General features: G+C 46.2%; 1 protein-coding gene across 1 annotated transcript; it reads right to left on the bottom strand.

Annotated features, from left to right (window-relative positions):
- Positions 1-3,749: 3,749 nt before the first annotated feature.
- SENP8 (SUMO peptidase family member, NEDD8 specific) lies at positions 3,750-15,440 on the bottom strand. The gene is made up of 2 exons (XM_078685019.1): positions 15,318-15,440; positions 3,750-5,013 (listed from the first exon to the last, which is right to left on the bottom strand). The coding sequence occupies exon 2, from the start codon at positions 4,991-4,993 to the stop codon at positions 4,367-4,369; it is 627 nt and encodes a 208-aa protein (XP_078541145.1). The 5' UTR covers positions 4,994-5,013; positions 15,318-15,440; the 3' UTR covers positions 3,750-4,366.
- Between the last annotated feature and the right edge of the window lie 3,065 nt (positions 15,441-18,505).

Here is an 18,505-nt window from a genome sequence, read left to right as displayed (position 1 = left end):
TGTGAGCTTGCTGTGGAGTACAATGCCTAGATTATTTTTATTAAGTATTTTTATTGAACAACAAAACAGTTCCAGTCACACATCGTACAGTGGGCCATCATATATTGTACATGCTTCGCTGTGCGGGGAGTATTGGCGTATCCATATAATAAAAAGCACGATATCTTGAGCAGTTCAACACAGTACACATGGATTCATCTTGTGCACCCGGACCCACACACTTCTTGCCTCCCCCTCCCTCCCCTCTATGGTCTGTATTTCTCCCAGGGGCATCATATATTTTCCCTCTTCTTTGGCAACCACTGCTCTCATACACCACCCTCTCTGCTAGGCGGCACCAGTCCATGTCCGTTTTCCAGTTGGATGATTTGGGAGGTGTCCATGCGACCCCAGCAGCTTGCAGTAGCCATATTTTTGTGTTTGCGGGCCCTCTATCCTCCCCAGTAGGAGCCAACGTGCCTCCAATTGAATGTGAATCCCCAACATCACTCCCGCCACCTTTGTCCAATATCGCTGTATTATTGGGCATTACCAGGGAACGTGAAAGAATATGCCAGGTGATCCGGAGCCTCTAACACAGTGGTCCGAATCTGCCCGTCTAATCTTGTACTGTAGTGTGCGGGGCCAGTACGCTCTGTGTAGGATTCGTAACTGAATGAGTCAGAATCTGGCCCGTATAGTGATTTCGATGGACTCTATATCACCTCCTACCAGTCATCGTCTTCCAACATACCTATGTCCAATTCCCAAGTCGCCCGAAGTGGCCCAAGGGGGTCAGGTAGGGTATTTATTAGTTGCTTGTATGCAAGGGAGATTGCTTTGTCAGGGATTGGGTCTAATAACAGTCGGTCTTCTAATGGGGCGCACTTGGGTATAGTTTCCCCGTCCTTACTGCGACACCTTAGCGCATGTTTCAGTTGAATGTAACGATATTGCTCCTTATCTGCCAATTGATACTCTCTTTGTAGTTCACTAAATGTAATCAGCCTGTCCCACCGCTATATGTCCCCAAGGGTGTCTATACCTAAGACTCCAGCTGTGTAAATCGGGTGCTTAGATTTTTAGCATGTTCTGTGGGCGTTGGGGGGTCAAGTTCCGATGGCCACCAAGTGTTGTTCCAGGGGGAGGTGGTGCCTCCGAAGAGTACTGCAGTTTGGTCAGTGTTAAGCTTGAGACACTTGTTCTCCATCCAACTGGCGACATTGGTCATACAACTGTGGAAGTTACCTTTGGTGCTGGAGGGGTCAGAGGAGAATAACAGGATGAGTTATCATCTGCGTATGATATGATGTTTGTGTTGTGAGATCCGAGCAGGGCAGCCTAAAAGAGTTAGGCTTTGGGGTGATCCTTGAGGGACGCCAATAATGATGTCCTTATTGTGAGGACATGTGTCGCACTACAGATTCGAGGTAGGCGGTGATGTTACAACTAGTTTCAGTGACGGAGTCTCAAGTTCTGTACACAATAAATGTGTTAATCTGAACATATTGTAATAAATATTACTGTTTCTGCACCAGTTGTGTATAATGCCAATTGTATTGCTTGGGTATCAGTTCATAGGAGGACTGTGAAGGTGACGTCAGATGAGGAGGTAATGCACGTTACTTACCGGTAAATTTGATTACTCCAAGTCTACGACCTCCCAGTCACCTCCCGCCCGGTGTTAAGCTTCCTTTTGGCTTTGGATTATAGGGTTCCCGGATAGGAGGTCAGTGATTTTCTATCCCACCTGATGTGGGTGTGGCCTAGACAAAAGGGATGGTAGATGTATGTGTATTTTTGTTTAAGGCAGAAGGTAGGAGTTGAGAAAAAAAAAAACCAGGCACTAGTCAGCAGCAGACTCGACTACGGAAATGCCCTCTACGTCAGAGCCCCGTCCAAGCTCATCAACAGACTGCAAAGAACCCAGAACGCCTCTGCACGCCTGACCCTCAACGTCCCGCGCCGCGACCACATCACCCCCCCACCTGAGGAACCTGCACTGGCTCTCCGTCGACAGAAGAATCTCCTTCAAGCTCCTGATCCACGCACACAAGGCACTCCACTAAACCGGCCCAGCCTATCTTTTTTTTTTTTTTTTTTTTAGTCCTCATACCACCGTAAGCGTCTGCAATTGTAACATAATAGACCCCATCGATCCTACGCACCCTGGATCCATGTTCCTGTATTCACTTTCGGGCCCACCAGGCCAGCTTCTTTTTGTACGAGGCTTGGTGTAATCATAGGACCATCTTAAACCAGCCACAATTTCGTGCCCCAACATACCAAAGGTAGCCAGATGTTGCCCTCCCTTTGGTCCAATCTAGCCATATTCAGTGCAGCCCGAGCCCACTTCTCATAAGAAGGGGAAGCGGGGTCTTTCCATAATTTACAAATTTCCCTTCGGGCTAACAAAATCAAACATAGAAATAGACCCGTTTGTAGGCTAGATATACGATTTACAAGATCAGTACTTATACCAAATATGACTAGAGCTGGATCAAGATTGACCTTAAAATTAAAAATTCCCGTCAGTGCAAGCTCCACATTCTGCCAATAGCCCTTCAGCTGAATGCACTCAAAGAAAATGTGGAGATCATCTGCTTCTATCAAACCACATTTAGGGCATCGAGGGGAGGATCTGAGGCAAACTTTGCGTTTTATTTTGGCATATAGTACAACCTATTGATAGTAAAAAACAATGATTCTTCTTCAGGGAGGCAGACTTAACAAACTTATATAGGTTTTTAAGAGAGAAAAAATAAAGCTCTACAGAACTATTTTCTAATATAGATGAATTCCAAACTAGGTGTGGTGAAGGAAGCTCAATATCCTCCCTATCAAGTAAGCTCCTATACCAAATCCCAACTTCCTTTTTAATGGGAGTTGAGTTTTGGAGCTTATGTTCCACCTCCCAATTCCCGCCTATGTTTGCCTTCTCTGCCGCATACCATGAGCAAAGTTGTTTAAACTTAAATTGGGAAAAGGAATCCCCAATCTTTGCTTTTAGAACCTCCCTGGGGTGAACTCCGTCTGAAGAAATTAAAGCAGACCATATCAGAGTTCCTGCGTGCTCGAATGGAACAGCCAAGCTGTCTTTCAAACAAGCAGGAAGCCCCGGGGAGTCCCAAATTGGGGGCAAAGTCACAATAGTATTTTATCCCCACCTTTAAGCGGACTTTCTTAATGAACCTGGGAGCCCCAAACGTATACAGAAATCCAGCCCCTCCCCCTCTTGATTGACCATGGCATTTAGGGTCCTTCCCCAGTTGTTATCTGTGGGCCTATCTCAACAGTCGACTTTCTTTCCAGTTACCCAACATGAAACTCCACTCCGCTGACCACGCCCTGGCCACGGTCCCGCACATCCGTAGAACCACTTCCGAAGGCAGGTCCTTCTCCCACCATGCAGCCAAGACCTGGAACACCCTCCCCCTCAACCTACGACAAACCGAAGACCTGCTTACTTTCAGGAGACGACTCAAGATGTGGTTTTTCGACCAGTAGCAGCAGCAGCATCCCGCCCCGCCTCCTCCCCCCCACCCCCGCAGCGCCTTGAAACGCTTACGGGTAAGTAGTGTGCTTTACAAATTAACTGATTGATTGATTGATTGACATGCATAAAGTAAGGACTGTGACGAGGAGGTCGTAGACTCGGGGTAAAGAAACTTACCCATAAGTAACTGGTCAATAAGTAGTTCAAGGGGGATAGAGGCTTACGTTTAGGAAAAAGCTGTTTCCTCCTTTCGAAATAACATCAATGGAAAAAAAAAGACACATGGGTTTTATTTTTGGCTGCTCTTCGGTCAGAGCAATGTATAGCTGGCATTTTAATCTAATACTGTTCGTAATGGGGTGCCATACAGAACTAATTATTCCAGGGCGCTGGAAAATATATGTAAATACACAAGCACCAGAAAGGTAGGTTTTTCAACACACTTTATAGCAGATTGTCAATCAATGTACACATTGGTTATCCAATGCAACACTTCTCTAACCTAATGCAGACATCCTGTACCATGATATTCCATATGGCTGTCTCTTGGCTGTTCTTGAACTCTCTCACACGCATACACACCCTGAAATGCAAAGAACGTAGCCTTAGACTTCAAAACTCCGGGTATCTCATTCATGGATGTCACACCTCCTTCCCTGCTCCATCTCGGACCATGAGATGATGGGGGGAGTAATGTAATGGGAGCAGTCATTCACGAGGGGGAAGACATGGGATTAGTGCTCAAGTTTTTTTCACCCACAAAGAAAAAAATGTTATGGTTGATCATGGAGTCGATTATGCAGAAGGGCCATTTGTCTGCACAGCATGCCCTGTAAAGGCACCTATAGTTGGGGATGGAGAAACGCTTACATGATAGGTTGGGTCTGAAGGTCACTTTCCTGCCATTTGCTTCACACGCTCTTTCCACTCCGCTCTTTTTTGTGTGATGTAGGATGGAGTAAGGAGCTGCAGCAGAGGTTTTGTTCGCCCCCTCAGGTACTCCTCACAAAGGGCCTCAGTAGTACAGATCACATACATGCCACAATCATAGCTGTTCTGCTGTGCAGGAGCCTGCTCCTCCACAAAGGTACCTTTGCCCAAAAATCCCTCCAACTTCTCAGCTACCTGTCTTGCATGAACAGAGTTGTTTTTGCTGTACGAGTCATAATGCACAAAGCATTTCTTGTCACGGATATACACAAGCAGACTCCAATGCGTCCCACCTGCTGCCTCGTTGGAGTTATCATTGATGGCCAAAAATACAATCCTCTTCCGCGGCAGGGCCAATGGTTCAAGAAAGATAGCCACCTCTTCTGGACTGCTGGCACACTTGATAAACTGAACCACCTCAGGACTGACAAAACAGACATGCTTTGCATAGTCTTTGTACTGCTCACTGGCAAAGTACTCATAGGTGAAACCAATCACATGATCATTGAGCCAACTGGGAGGGTCAAGCAGCGATACATCGGATTGGCGCAGCAAACTGTCGAGGTAACTGAGAACCACAGGATCCATTATTTGGAGGGAGGCAGAAGCTGCGGGGAAAAGACAGTAAAAGATATATATACATAAATATATGAAATGCATCTGTCAGATGTCAACCGTCCCCCAAAGAGAAGCAAAGGCAGACCAACCTATTTTTATTAAGATATGGAGGTTTATTTTATGGATGGGTGCACATGCTACACTGGTTGAACAACACAGGACTGATCAAGAAATCTTTGAGCCTAAATGGAATTTACAACATGTGTATGCAAACAAAACTATTTTGAAAGCAACAGATAAAACAAGTGATACGGTACCCTGCTTTGACACTTAGATCTCTTTCTCCAGTAACGAGATTTTCAAAGACAATTAAAGAAATAGATGTGTACAGATATTTGATGTCACTCGGTCCCTTTCAAGCCCCCTCTTCCACCTCACTAACTCTTGGGTTTAAGTATCTGGTGACAACTATTGGCACAAACCTATAGACAACCAGGTGCACAGGCTACCAAAGCTTAAAGTAAAAGAGGAGTTAGGTGGGGTGCAGGCAGTAGTGGGCTGCCAAAGGTAGTATCAAATTAAAATTAATCAGGAAATTAATAGAAAATATAGCGACTTCACCTGCACTAAAAAGCCCATGAGCCACCATTACCTAGGCAGTGCGTCCTTATTAAACCATCAATGTCCCTCAAATAGAAGAGGGCGCCTGTATGTTGCAGTCAACAACAGCGAGCATCTGGAAAGCTAAACAACAAAAAACACCAGCAAAAGTCCATTTACCCCATGCCTTCACAACCGTCGCCATGATCCCTGTGCATTACATTTATAATGGACATTATCGAGATGCCATGTACAAGGGCAACTTCTGACTCGGGTAGCAGTGGGGTTTGAATTCACCTCCACATAGTCATGCAAACAGAATAAGGATGGTAAAATCACATCAGGGATGGGCTCTCCTGTGTCCTGCTTGCCCATAGTAATTTTGCAAGCAAGCTCCGACTCCCTTAAGAGAAGGCTAAACTTGACTGTGTGTCAGTTAAGTGATATTGGCCTACCCACGAGCAAAGGGAGAGGTTGTATCCCTAGCTGTGACATGCAGTACATTGCCAAATGATTGCTCTGCTAGAAATCATCTGGATTCGGGTTTCAGTCCACTCCCTTTCCATCCCCAGTATTAATCATCTCTTCAGAGCAGTGGTGAAAGTGGGCGGGATCGAACAGGCACAACGTGCCCGTACTTTTTTGATTTATGAAATACCTACTTTTTGTAAACGTACAACTGTCCAGGGATGGTTAATTCCGACAGATCAAATGCTTCAGCTCAAGTGTCATTCAATAAATCTGCTGTGCTGGGAAACTGAAGCCTGGCAGATAGCTAAACAAGCCTTCCTGACGGTGTGCCTGCTTGCATGAAAGAAATGCAAATGTGCACTACATGTTCATCTACAAATGTAACGGATGCCTTGGAGTCGGTACTCGCTTTAATTGACCTAATCACTCAAAGATTTCTGGTGACAGATTCATCATTTTGGAATGGTAGTGCAAAGAGTTAACAAATGAGCTGTGAAGGGCAGGTTTTTAATTGCAATTGTATTTATATAGCACTTAAACAACCCAGGAGGTGTTGAAGGGACAGCAATGTGAACAAAACATTGCATTGCATACAATTTGGGTATTACTAAAATCTATATATTGGAAACACCGTTTTATCTTAAACCTTTTTGCACATTTTGTTGCAGTCTATTTTATACCGTATGTAATGCAAGTTTGAAATACTTACATATTCACTGCGCTTTCTGTCACAGGCTGTGACCTTGTTGCACTAAAAATACACAAATCACTATTCTCCACTGCACCAACCAAAATTGAATTATGTGGCTTTCCGATTACACACAGACCTCTGCAGTGCATTAACTAATAGAGGTTTCATAACGTTATATAGTGCATTTCGCAAATAATAATTTTTGGAATTTATTTTTCATTTAAGCTGCACATTATTTTATATGTAGCCAACTGGCGGTCAAAGAACAACATAGCATACAGAATTGTTAGTTTATAACCACACCTTTGACTCCGAACTTTCACTCACTGACCCAGTCCCCACTGCATGCAGCATCACAGTCCCCATACTTTTTGTAATACACTTTGACCGCTGCTTCAGAGCTAGGCCTGGGGTGGAGGTGGACCCGTCTGTTAATAGATCACCTTCCTAGTGGCGACCCGTCAAGCCTTTGAGCGCCGCAGGGTATTTCTCCATATTCCTGTAGATCAAACCAGGATAAACAGCAATCCAATTCCTTCAACCCCGCCATTAACGGCTAGGCCAGAGCCCAAACACTAGGACGGCCAAAATGGCAGTCGCCTTGACGCTCCTTCACATACTCTAACCTGACCAAACGTCAACATATAACCTCCACTCAAATATTATTACTTCAAACCCACACACACTCACCAAATCCAAACTCGGTCATTCACCAGATTCAGATGATGCCAACTGACTGCTGCACCTGGCTCCTGGCCTGGATACCTGCGCTCTCTCAGACCAAACCACACAGGGCCATAGCTCCGGGGGGAATGGGGTGAGGGGGGGGGGGGTGTTTTGGTGTTAACACCCCACCCCTTACAAATGTATTCTGTAGTAAATAGTTGGCTGCAAGGGGAAACAGCCTAAACCACGCAGTCTAAACAATGTGTGGCTTAACAACGATGGCGGAACCATGCAGTCTATACTACGCATATGCCATTACCACACGTATCTGTGTTTTCGACGTGCGTGGTAGTTCAACGCTCTAGACTCGGGCGGGGGTTCGGACTGGGTGGAGGAGACTTCCTGCCCAGATGAGATATGGACGAACGGAGTGGCTTGGTAATACATAAACAAAGTATGATTTTTTTTTTTTTACTATATACTTTGAATGGTGGAGAGGCTGTTTTTAGGGTGGGGTGGGGTCGGAGTTGAGTTGTGGGGTGAAGGTTTTAGGGCTCAGGGTGGGGTCGAGTTCTAGGATTAAAGATTTAGGCCTTAGGGCGGGGCTGCTGTAGGGCGAAGTCAGGGTAGTGTTCTGGGGTGAAGGATTTAGGGCTTAGGGCAGTGGGGGGGGTGAGTTCAGGGGTGAAATGTTTAGGGCTCAAGGAGTTAGGGTTGAGTTCTGGGGTGAAGGATTTAGGGCTTAGGAAAGGAGGGTCAGGGGCAATTTCAAGTCTGGGGCCGGTTTTTAGGGCTCAAGGCGCAGGGCTAAGGTCTGAGTTAAGTATTCAGGGCAGGGGAGCTGGAAGCCAGGGCAGAACCTTAACGTATATGCCTTTACTAAAATACCATTACAACTAAATTTGTTGTAAAGGCAAGTGTGGTTAAAACGCAGTCGTTGTTAAGACCTCGTTGTTAAGTCATGCGTGGTTGGGAATTGTGTGGTTGTAACATACAACCGGATGCAAGTGCTTTCAGTCAAGTAGTATGAAGTGTTTGTCGGATTTCACCTGGAATTTATACATGCCCGGACTGACAAAAACACACACGCTCTCTCCTATGTTTTGAAAGCCTAAGGAAATGTTGAATTTGTTTTAAGTACCCCTACCAATTGGCCCTCCTCTCCCTTTACAAATTATTTTGGGGTGGACAGTTACGCTCCACTCACCCAAAGCTGAAAGATGCCTGCATTTGCCAAACTCTAGCTCCAATTCTCGGTTCTGGATCACTCAGAGGTAAGACCATAATGCAAAACAACAAAACCACAACAATAGACGTGTACGCCTAAACGGAAAAGCCTAACAAGCCAGCCAAGCTACCAGTCAGAAACTTCACTACAACATCAATATTGTGGGGGAAGATGACCATCAAATAAAGTCTGCAGAAAAGAGGAATTCTTGCGTGATGTTCAGCTGCAACCGAAGGTATGCTTTTCCCTCAGAACTCCTCCACGGAAGTACCAAAATGTGCTGACAAAATTAAAGGCTGGTCCGCTTCAGTCACAAATCTCACTCACATTGTGGGTATACTGTTTGTTTTTGCATCTTCCTTTCTGTAATGAGCAGTAAGTGATCGGGTATCCAGTCAGCTTCCCCACCTCACACCACCAGCCATACACCCACACCTTTCCACTCTGTGAGCCCCTGACCTTGGAGCCTTCTTCGTTCTCACTCCCACTCTGCTGTGCACAGCTTGTGGGCGAGGCTCCCAGCGGCAGCTCCCGTGGCACGTGAACTACAGGCCACCATGACAGGATCAGGCAGCTCGCCAGGAAATGTCTCCAGTCTGGAACAGGAAGGATGTAATAGTACTTTATTAGGTCTCGCATGAGCCAGCACATGCGCTGCCCTGGTGAGACATTTAGTGAGTGGGCTTTAAAAAGCCGACCACAGCTTTTTGTGTGGCCTAGAGCGTGCGGTTACGCGCACACTTATGAGCAGAGGCGCCATCTGGCTTTCCTCTCTCGTCATGGTTCATTAAATGCATCGCTCGCGGGCACCCTTACAGCCCGCAATCGCTTTCACTTTGACCGCCGTGTCACTTTCACGGCCGCGCGGCCAGTGCTTGTTTTTTATTACAAGTCTGTTTTATTTTGAAACAACACCCCTAGGAGGGGCACAAAGACACAGCGTTAAGCCTACAACCTCTATCCGAGGCCGGCCGCGATGAAGGCGCAACAGGTGTTGCTCAGTGGAGGTAGATAACACAGCGCCTTGCCAACAACCCCAAAGGGCCGGCCGCGTGGCTTAGGAGAAGCTGTTGAAGTCACTTAGCGTTACAAGAACCCCAATGGTGAGTCGAGGGGGGGGGGTGGAAGAAGAGGAAACAACAAGACCATTACTTACTGACTTACTAACAACCCAACAGGGGTTCGTGGAAAGAGAGAGAAGCTACAGAGGAAAGAAAAAGAGGGAGGGCAAAGAGGAGGTAAGACAGCGACAGAAGATAGACAAGCAGTGTGGTGGGTAATTCCGTGGATGAAAGGCAGTGTTAGGCCGTGAGGGTCAGCCGCCGGGGCTCAGGTGTTACAGGCGTCGCTTATGGAAGCAGCCTAGTAGGATCTGCAGGGACAATGGCATCCTCAAAGAGATGTAGAGTCCTAAGTCTAGTGGGCATGTGCCGTGCATGCTCCATGGAGCACAAGTAGCGCACCAGGGGCCTCCAAACTGCCTCAAAGCGGGTGTGGCGCATCTGGAGTCGCGCCGTAAGGAGCTCCATTGCCAAGACGTGCCACAGCCGCACAAACCATGAGGTTATGGGAGGTGGGTCAACTTTCTTCCAATACAAGGCTATGAGTTGCTTGGCCGCACCTAGCATCTGTAACGTTAGAATCCAGTCAGTACGGGTAAGGGCCTTAAGGTTAGACGGTCTGAGACCCAGCAGAATCGTACCTATGGCTTCAGGCAGAGGGAAAGTGCTTGTTTTTTAAAGATCTTGCATCTCCACTTTTCTGGCTGTGGTTCACTGGCTTGTGTTAGCAATAAAAAGGGACAACCAAGGACGATGTTTACCGGGGTCCAGTGTACGTGTCCTACAAGCAGACAACAAAAATGTATACAGAGTTCCCCAAAGGATGAATTAAATTACTCTCTCAGGAAGAATAGATAGTGTGTCAGGGAATCAGTGAAACCCTTTGACGGAATTAAGGATGCCTCACACAATTACAAGGCTGGACAACGGTTGCCATCCTCCCTCATGATTGTATCGTGTCATCATTGGCCTCCTGCTCCAGCGGCGGGCTGGCGGTGCAATGCCTGCCGGGTAGCACGTGGTGCTACTCTTTGGTGGAGTTCTTTTATTCCTGGCCAATAGATGTGTGTGTGTGAGGGACCTAAAAAGTGCAAGAGTGAGCGTGAGTGAAGGTTTTAAAATAGGTCAGTAGAGTCCATTAAGGACACTTTAATGAGATGGCTCACTGCCTAGTTAAAAAGGTAAAGGGAGGGGTAGCGAGGCACAAAGGAATTAGGTAAATTGCCCTCGTTCAACCCTCACCTCAGGTGCGGTCAACATGTTTCTTGCCATGAAGGCAATTCGTCAGGACCTATAGATGCTCATCAGCACGTGAGAAATTTCACCCTAGTTGAAAGAAATTTCTAATACAACCTGTATGTCAGTGCAGGTGGAGATCCTGCAGGAATTCCCACCCCGTAAGCCCTGGTGGAAGGGCCCCACGGTCTGTCCTTGGGGAGCCTGAGCAGGAAGGCGTTTCCTCGATTGCTCGGGGCGCTAGACTTGTAGGCACCTACCCATACCCCGACGGCGGAATCGCAGGACAGCCGGGACCAGGGCTTACGGGGTGGGAATTCCTGCAGGATCTCCACCTGCACTGACATACAGGTTGTATTAGAAATTTCTTTCAACTAGGTTGAAATTTCTCACGTGCTGATGAGCATCTATAGGTCCTGACGAATTGCCTTCATGGCAAGAAACATGTTGACCGCACCTGAGGTGAGGGTTGAACGAGGGCAATTTACCTAATTCCTTTGTGCCTCGCTACCCCTCCCTTTACCTTTTTAACTAGGCAGTGAGCCATCTCATTAAAGTGTCCTTAATGGACTCTACTGACCTATTTTAAAACCTTCACTCACGCTCACTCTTGCACTTTTTAGGTCCCTCACACACACGCATCTATTGGCCAGGAATAAAAGAACTCCACCAAAGAGTAGCACCACGTGCTACCCGGCAGGCATTGCACCGCCAGCCCGCCGCTGGAGCAGGAGGCCAATGATGACACGATACAATTATGAGGGAGGATGGCAACCGTTGTCCAGCCTTGTAATTGTGTGAGGCATCCTTAATTCCGTCAAAGGGTTTCACTGATTCCCTGACACACTATCTATTCTTCCTGAGAGAGTAATTTAATTCATCCTTTGGGGAACTCTGTATACATTTTTGTTGTCTGTGGTTCACAGGCTGTCACTTTAAGCCTCAAGCTTCCTACAGTAGTGGTCAAACCTGCTCCTGACACTGTACAAACTTTACTATTGAGCAAGGCTGATTGTTCTTTCACTTTCCATGTGCCCTCGCCCCTGGCTGCTTGTGACTCGGCTTTCACAACTTCTCTTCCTGTGCTTTATCTTCGGAGTCTTGCAAACCCTTGCTGCATGGCCTGCGCCTGATGTTTTCACGCGACCCTAATCTATTTATGTGAAATTATTTGTGGAAACATGTTAAAAAAGTGAAAGCTTTTCGTGAGACCGGTTTATCAACCTTGTTTACTATAAAAAAAAAATTGAAACGGCCCAAGATACCTTTAATATTAATATCTCCAAAGCCATTTCAGAATTTACTCGTGATTCAGTTTATTATGTGGGACAATCACTCTGTTGTGATGCTCTGCGTTAGCCCAGGGCACGTAATCGATCGGAAATGAACTCAGGAGTTTTAACAAGTGCTTTCTGCACAGAACCGATTTTACACTTCATTAGAAGAACGCCTCCCATCATGACGTACCTCCGACATGTATCTAGAACAGGGGCATAAACGCAGTAGTTTACAAAATATATTCTGTAAGTGTATTTACATAGCGCTTACGACCCATCACAAGGCACTGAAGCTCTTTTGCAGACTTTCATCCTTCGAGTTCCCCACATCAACTCTATGCTGTTGTGCCTTGCACAAGTATGTGTTATGAAATAAAGGCAGTTTCGCACGTCAATGACTACAGTACAGATGTGTCATTCTGCTGCTACGGAATTCGTTGTGTCAATCACACACACCCTCAAAGCTTATTTAATGAGATGATGTCTCCCTGCACAGCTTTAACCCTTTGTGAGAAATATGCATCCATTTGAGTGGTGCTCCAAAGGCGTCTGTGCAGGTGGCTCCTGGGGGGGGTTATGCATCCAAACACACTGTTCGGTGGATGACAAAGTTTTCCTTGGCAGAGGTTAGCTGGACCTTCTTTGTATTAACCATGCATTGTTTCCGGTTCAAGAAGGGGGCCCGGTTGGCACAGGCCAGCTTCCTTCTAAGAGCGCTGCAACCAAGATTGAATTGCTCTAAGCATACTCCTGAGGTGCGTGTCCGGTTGCGAACAGCTACAGCTGTCTGTTGCAAGCTATTGTGTGATCAATAAAGGGCCACAGAATTTGGTAGATAGTTACACTGTGAAGTTGTCTTTACACTATGGCTTTGGTGAGGTGGCCAAGTATTTGGAGTGAGCGCAGATCTCTCAACAGTAGAAGCAACTTCAGGAGTTTCACACTTGAGGCCAGTGGCTCTGCTAGCTGCACTTCTCTGTCCCTCTTCCACTGAAGACTGCTCTACCTGGGGAACTCTTGGCAAAGTTATTCACACAGTGCGTTGGATTTGCCTTTGCTTGTTTAACTAGTGTATCGTTTTGTCAAGCTTCTTGTTCCAAACCTTTCAGATTCCACATTACCGTTCGCGATCTTGAAAGACTTTCCAAAGTCTTGTCTGTCAAGTGAACAGTCGATTTGCAACTTTTTCTGAAATTGCACAATTAACAAACTTTTAGTAATGAGGTTTGTTTTGTTTCTGAACTGTCAACTGCTCAAGTAAGGAGTTTTAAGTGGATGGCAAATCAATTCTTTACTTTTTAATTACTTTAATCATTGTTTGAATAATGTTTTAACTAGAGTAGCGGCATGCATGGTCTACGAAAGATTTATAAAACAATATTTTTTAGTTGCACGCAAAACAAAGGAAAACAAAGCACGTTTTCCCATCCTGATGGAACTCCATTGGCTATCATTGCCTGCCCTCAGCCTCTTCCACACCAGCTTACAAATGAATGAATAAAACCGGATATAGTGTGCAGCTACTCCTAGCCAATAGGTCTCGCCTTTGGGACCTTATAAGTATTTAGTTATGCAGCACAATATCCTTACTGCAACAACATTAACTGTTGCATGGCTAAACACTTATAAGGCCCCAAAGGCGAGACCTATTGGCTATGCCAACACTTGTTTAGTACTAGGTCGTGGCAGCAAGGCCGTAAACAGTAAAGCCAACAGTGTCGAGATGGTAATTAGGTTGAGCAGTAAACTCCACCCACTCGATGGCCAGCAGAGTTTTTTGCTAAACTTCGCACTCTGCCGGAGCGGAGAGTTGGAAAAACTCAGAGAGCTCCGCAGGCGGAGTGGAGTTTGCTGCCCAGCCTTATTTACAATGTCCCTTCAACCCCCTGAGGTCCTGCTTCTCATATAATGCGGTTTAACAAGATGCCCCAGCGTGATTATTGGGAAATCTGAAGCTCACATCACCCTCCCAACTAACCATAGTGACCAAGCTACGCCCCTGAATCCACATCACGGTACTTGGGTGCATTATCAAAATTTACCATACAGTCCTTACTTACACCTTAACATAGTACAGCGTTCCCAGTCTCCAATCATACACACAGGAATACCTTTAAAATGAACGAATTGGGAATCTAAACTCATATCACATAAACTCATATCACGGATTCAGTTCCTGAGAGAATGTGGAGAGCAGTCACAGAGGAAAATTGGTGATGAGCCTAGAAATTCATACAGGGTGCAGTAACCTGTCCCTTTAGGGCCCGTTTTACCAGTAGTGCGTGTGTCCACGTGCACCAATAGTATGCAATTGGGTTGAAAAAAGATATGCAATGCTCAATAGGAAAGCTAGATAAATCTCCTCTAGAAATCCCGTCACATTATAAAATAGTTTCCCGAACTACATCACATATGTTTGGAAACCGAAAAGAAATGATGTGGCATTCAGTGTCAGATAACAATATCAGCCCTCTGGGTCCATTCTCTTGAGGTTCCCGAATTACATTTTACATCCTATTTGAACAGTCTCAAAACAATGTTTATGCTGTTCCACAACACCCTTTCATCCTTCCACTGCAGCCTCAACGTGCCTCCTTACATTCCTGTGCTGTGAGCCATCCCTCCTTCCCCATTGAGGTGAACACCTGTTGGCAAATAGGTTTATGCTTTTTATCGCATAAATCTAGCTTTAGAGCAACACCCCATAGAACAAGGCGGGTTAGAGGAGCGAGGACAAAGTACACCAATCCAGTTTGTAGCACTGCTGACGTACACTACTAATGCAGCTCAACGCAGCACCCAGGAAGAACTAGTACTCTAACCAGCTCCATTAATAATGCCCTCGCTGTGGCCTGCTACACCCCTGGTATTCAACTACTATGATTCAGAGGCCCAGCCATTAATCTGACTGGCTCTTATATAGCTATACCTATCAATGCCCTTAATGCAGCTTCCATTACCACGATGGCAACAAGCCCTTTAGCAACACATTTTGTCTGCAGCTCCCATTGTAAACAAAAATAAAAGTGGGAAAAAACACAGAACCACAGTAACCCGCTCGCTAATCAAGTGGACAGTTCGCAAATTCAACCCCATAGCCATTACCCATTATCTTTCCACTTACGTCGTTTGTCCGTAATTTCACCGCTTCTGCGTCGCCAATCCTATGTCTCGAACATATTCTAAGAGTCGTTAGGGAGGTGAAAGGCAGTCGTATTATGTAACGTGAGATAGCATTGGAGGACTGTATGTACCTCAGCCAATCAAAGTTCGTTAAATAATTTTCCGTCGCGCTTATTGGCTGTGGAATCGCAAGTGGTTCTAGTTTGTTAACAGTGTCTGAGCTCAGTATAGTAATTTAGCTGCTCAATACCAGTTGGCGGGCGCTGTTACAGCATGCAGAATTTTAGAGGCTGCTGGTCAGTCAGAGATCATTGAACTAGCTGGGTGGCGACGTGTGGTCACAGCCTGCGCAAGCCTCGCCGATGTCACTGGTTTCTAAATGGAATGGTCCATGTCAGGTAGTAATTGAAGCATCAGCAGAGCTAATTGGAGCAGGATTTACTGCGGCTGGTGAGTGGGGTCACCGCCGGAGTCCATTTTCTACAGGCATGACAGTTCCACTAGAAAGTTTATCAGTTGTGTTAGTCAAGTTAGTTTAATAGAAGCACAAGTCTACGTAGTCCAGAACACACTAGCTTGTCTCCAAAAGTTCCGAAACTGGAAACTGCTGGCAATGACCTGGGGGGAGGTCATTCTTACATGATCACCAGTGGGGAACCACGGCCTGGCCCCAGGGTTTTAAGTGGAATGAAAAAACTGAGGGGTCTTTCAAGGGGGCGTGGCCAATGTAATTAAGGGAGTGGCTTAAAACACGTAAGCTAAAAATTTGTGCTTAGCATAGTGTGTCGCCCTACAGGTATTTTGCTGTTTTTGTTATTGCATCCAGATATATCGTACAAGAAGTAACATCATACCTACAAGTCAGAACTATTGGCTTTGTCAATGGTTGTTAGCTGCATAAGATAAATAAGCAGCAACTGTGGCTTGTATATATTATTAAAAAAAAGCTTCCACATAAAGCCCTGGTGACACCACGACAATGTTGCTGCTCTTGAGTCTGAAAAGAGAAGAGAATTCCAAAGAGAAAAATGCCTCCCTTTAAAGGATTTCCTTATCCATATAATGCTCGAAAAAATCGGACCGCCTGTGTCAGGGCACAAAACAGAGCCCGATAGAGACCCGTTTCGAGGCCTCCTTAAAAAAACTGCCGGTGCTCAGACCCGGTGAGACCCGGCCCACTTAAATCCCTGCCTGGCCCGATAATCCATAAGTAAACCAGCCTACTGCCTTAGTCCCGAGTCAGAATGGACTTCGTAGGTTTCCCGATGGCAGCTTACTGCAGTGATAGTGTACAGTTGTACGAAATATCCCGTTATAGAGTTTGTATAGTCCATCGCATTTTTTGAAAGTGAAGCTAGTTCTAGAGAAAGTCTTCAAGCCTCCAAGATGAAGTCAAGACAGACAATGGGCCCCAAATGGTCGGACTTCCAGCAGTGCCTGCTATCGCTCAATATCAAGCATCGGAAGGTGACCCCACAGTGGCCCCAAGCAAATGGGGACAGTAAGGGTTGGAGCCCATTCAATTCCTGGCATGTGACACGTGTCACTCTGTCATGTTGCATATGCCACAGCTGATGTGACATATGCCACAGATTTTTTACATGGTCTCTCATGATTATCAGTTGATGATTTCCAAAGGACTATCTTTCACTCTGCTAAAATAAATAAATTTAAACATAAAAAAAGAAAAACAATATAAAACAAGCATTTACAATGCGACGGTTTCGCCTTTGCAAAAGTTTGAGCTATTGGCATTGTAAATGACAAACTTTTTATTTATGTGTTGGTTTTGAAAACAGATAAATAAATGGCATTGTCATTTACAATGGCAATAGCTTAATCTCTCGCAAATGCGAGACCTATTGCATTTTCAATGCAATAGGTCACGTATTTACGCAAGTTTGTGCTATTGACATTGCAAATAATTTGTTTTATTTATGTTTCAAAAACCACAACATAAATAAAAGGTCTCGCACTGCTCTCTCTCTCTCACACTGCTGACTCTGCCTTGAAAACACTCACTGCTGTCTCTCTCACACACACTGCTGTTTCTCACACACTGCTGTTTCTCACACACTGCTGTCTCTTACACACACTGCTGTCTCTTACACACACTGCTGTCTCTTACACACACTGCTGTCTCTCTTACACACACTGCTGTCTCTCTTACACACACTGCTGTCTCTCTTACACACACTGCTGTCTCTCATACACACTGTCTCTCACACTGCAGGTGTGGGTTGTTTCCAGCTCATCCCGGCTCTTACAGGCACCGCCTCCGGGGATTGATAAACATGCAGGGGCGCGACAGCTTTGTGGGAGAGCAGACCAGCGGGATGTGCTAGCGCTGAGAAGCCATGTGACGAAGGATGCGCCTACCATTTAATCAAAGGTCGAAGTGCATTAAGGGGGGAAGTGGGTGCAGGGTCAAAGGCGTGGGTAAAAACACAAACTAGTGGGACCCTGGTGCAAAAAAAAAGGACAGTCTCGGCGCCACTGAACCTGCCGCACATTAATAGCTTCGCTCCTGAACACAGGACTTGTGATGCTGGTATAAAACACATAGAAGTAAGTGGAGGCAGAAGCAGGCCGTGGGCTTGTATTTACGACAAATGGGGCCGTGATGGGCTTGCATGGATGTGTTAGTGTCATTAACAACAAACAACCAGAACCCGGGGAGTTTGAGATGGCCTCTTGGATTTGCGCCACTGAACCAATCCCTTGGATTCATAAAACGATCAGATGGTGGAGATGCAGCTCATGGTACTGTATTCAGTAAATATAGCTAAGAAAAAACAAAGTTCTGTAAGGAAGGACTGCCTTATCTGGTCTACTCACTGGAGCCTTGTGGCCTTTGTCTTTGCGCTTGCCCGAGGCCACGCAGTGGCCATCAGGAGGGCGGGCTCCTAGTCACGGAGGGCTGCCCCCGCCCACCTTGTGGCCAGCTACTCCTCGCCTGGGCAGGTATTGCCCAGTAGGAGGTAGGCGGGCCAATGACGCACGTCCGGGGCGGCGAGGAGGAGCCGCAGGGGGTATATGACCCCAGGGCACCATTGTGGAGGCCTCTTTGCCGCTCCGGACGTCGCGCGACAGCGTCGGGACACTCTTTTCCCGCCCTTCCTCGAACCCAGAGTGTCTGCTTGAGGGGGCTCCAGGGGGAGCTTTAATGTGTTCCTTTTTCGTTGCAGG

This window comes from Lissotriton helveticus, chromosome 3_2, assembly GCF_964261635.1.
Source record: "Lissotriton helveticus chromosome 3_2, aLisHel1.1, whole genome shotgun sequence".
NCBI classification, from domain to species: Eukaryota; Metazoa; Chordata; class Amphibia; order Caudata; family Salamandridae; genus Lissotriton; species Lissotriton helveticus.
The sequence above is the reverse complement of the archived record's forward strand: the minus strand, read 5'-3'. Positions and strand labels throughout refer to the sequence as shown.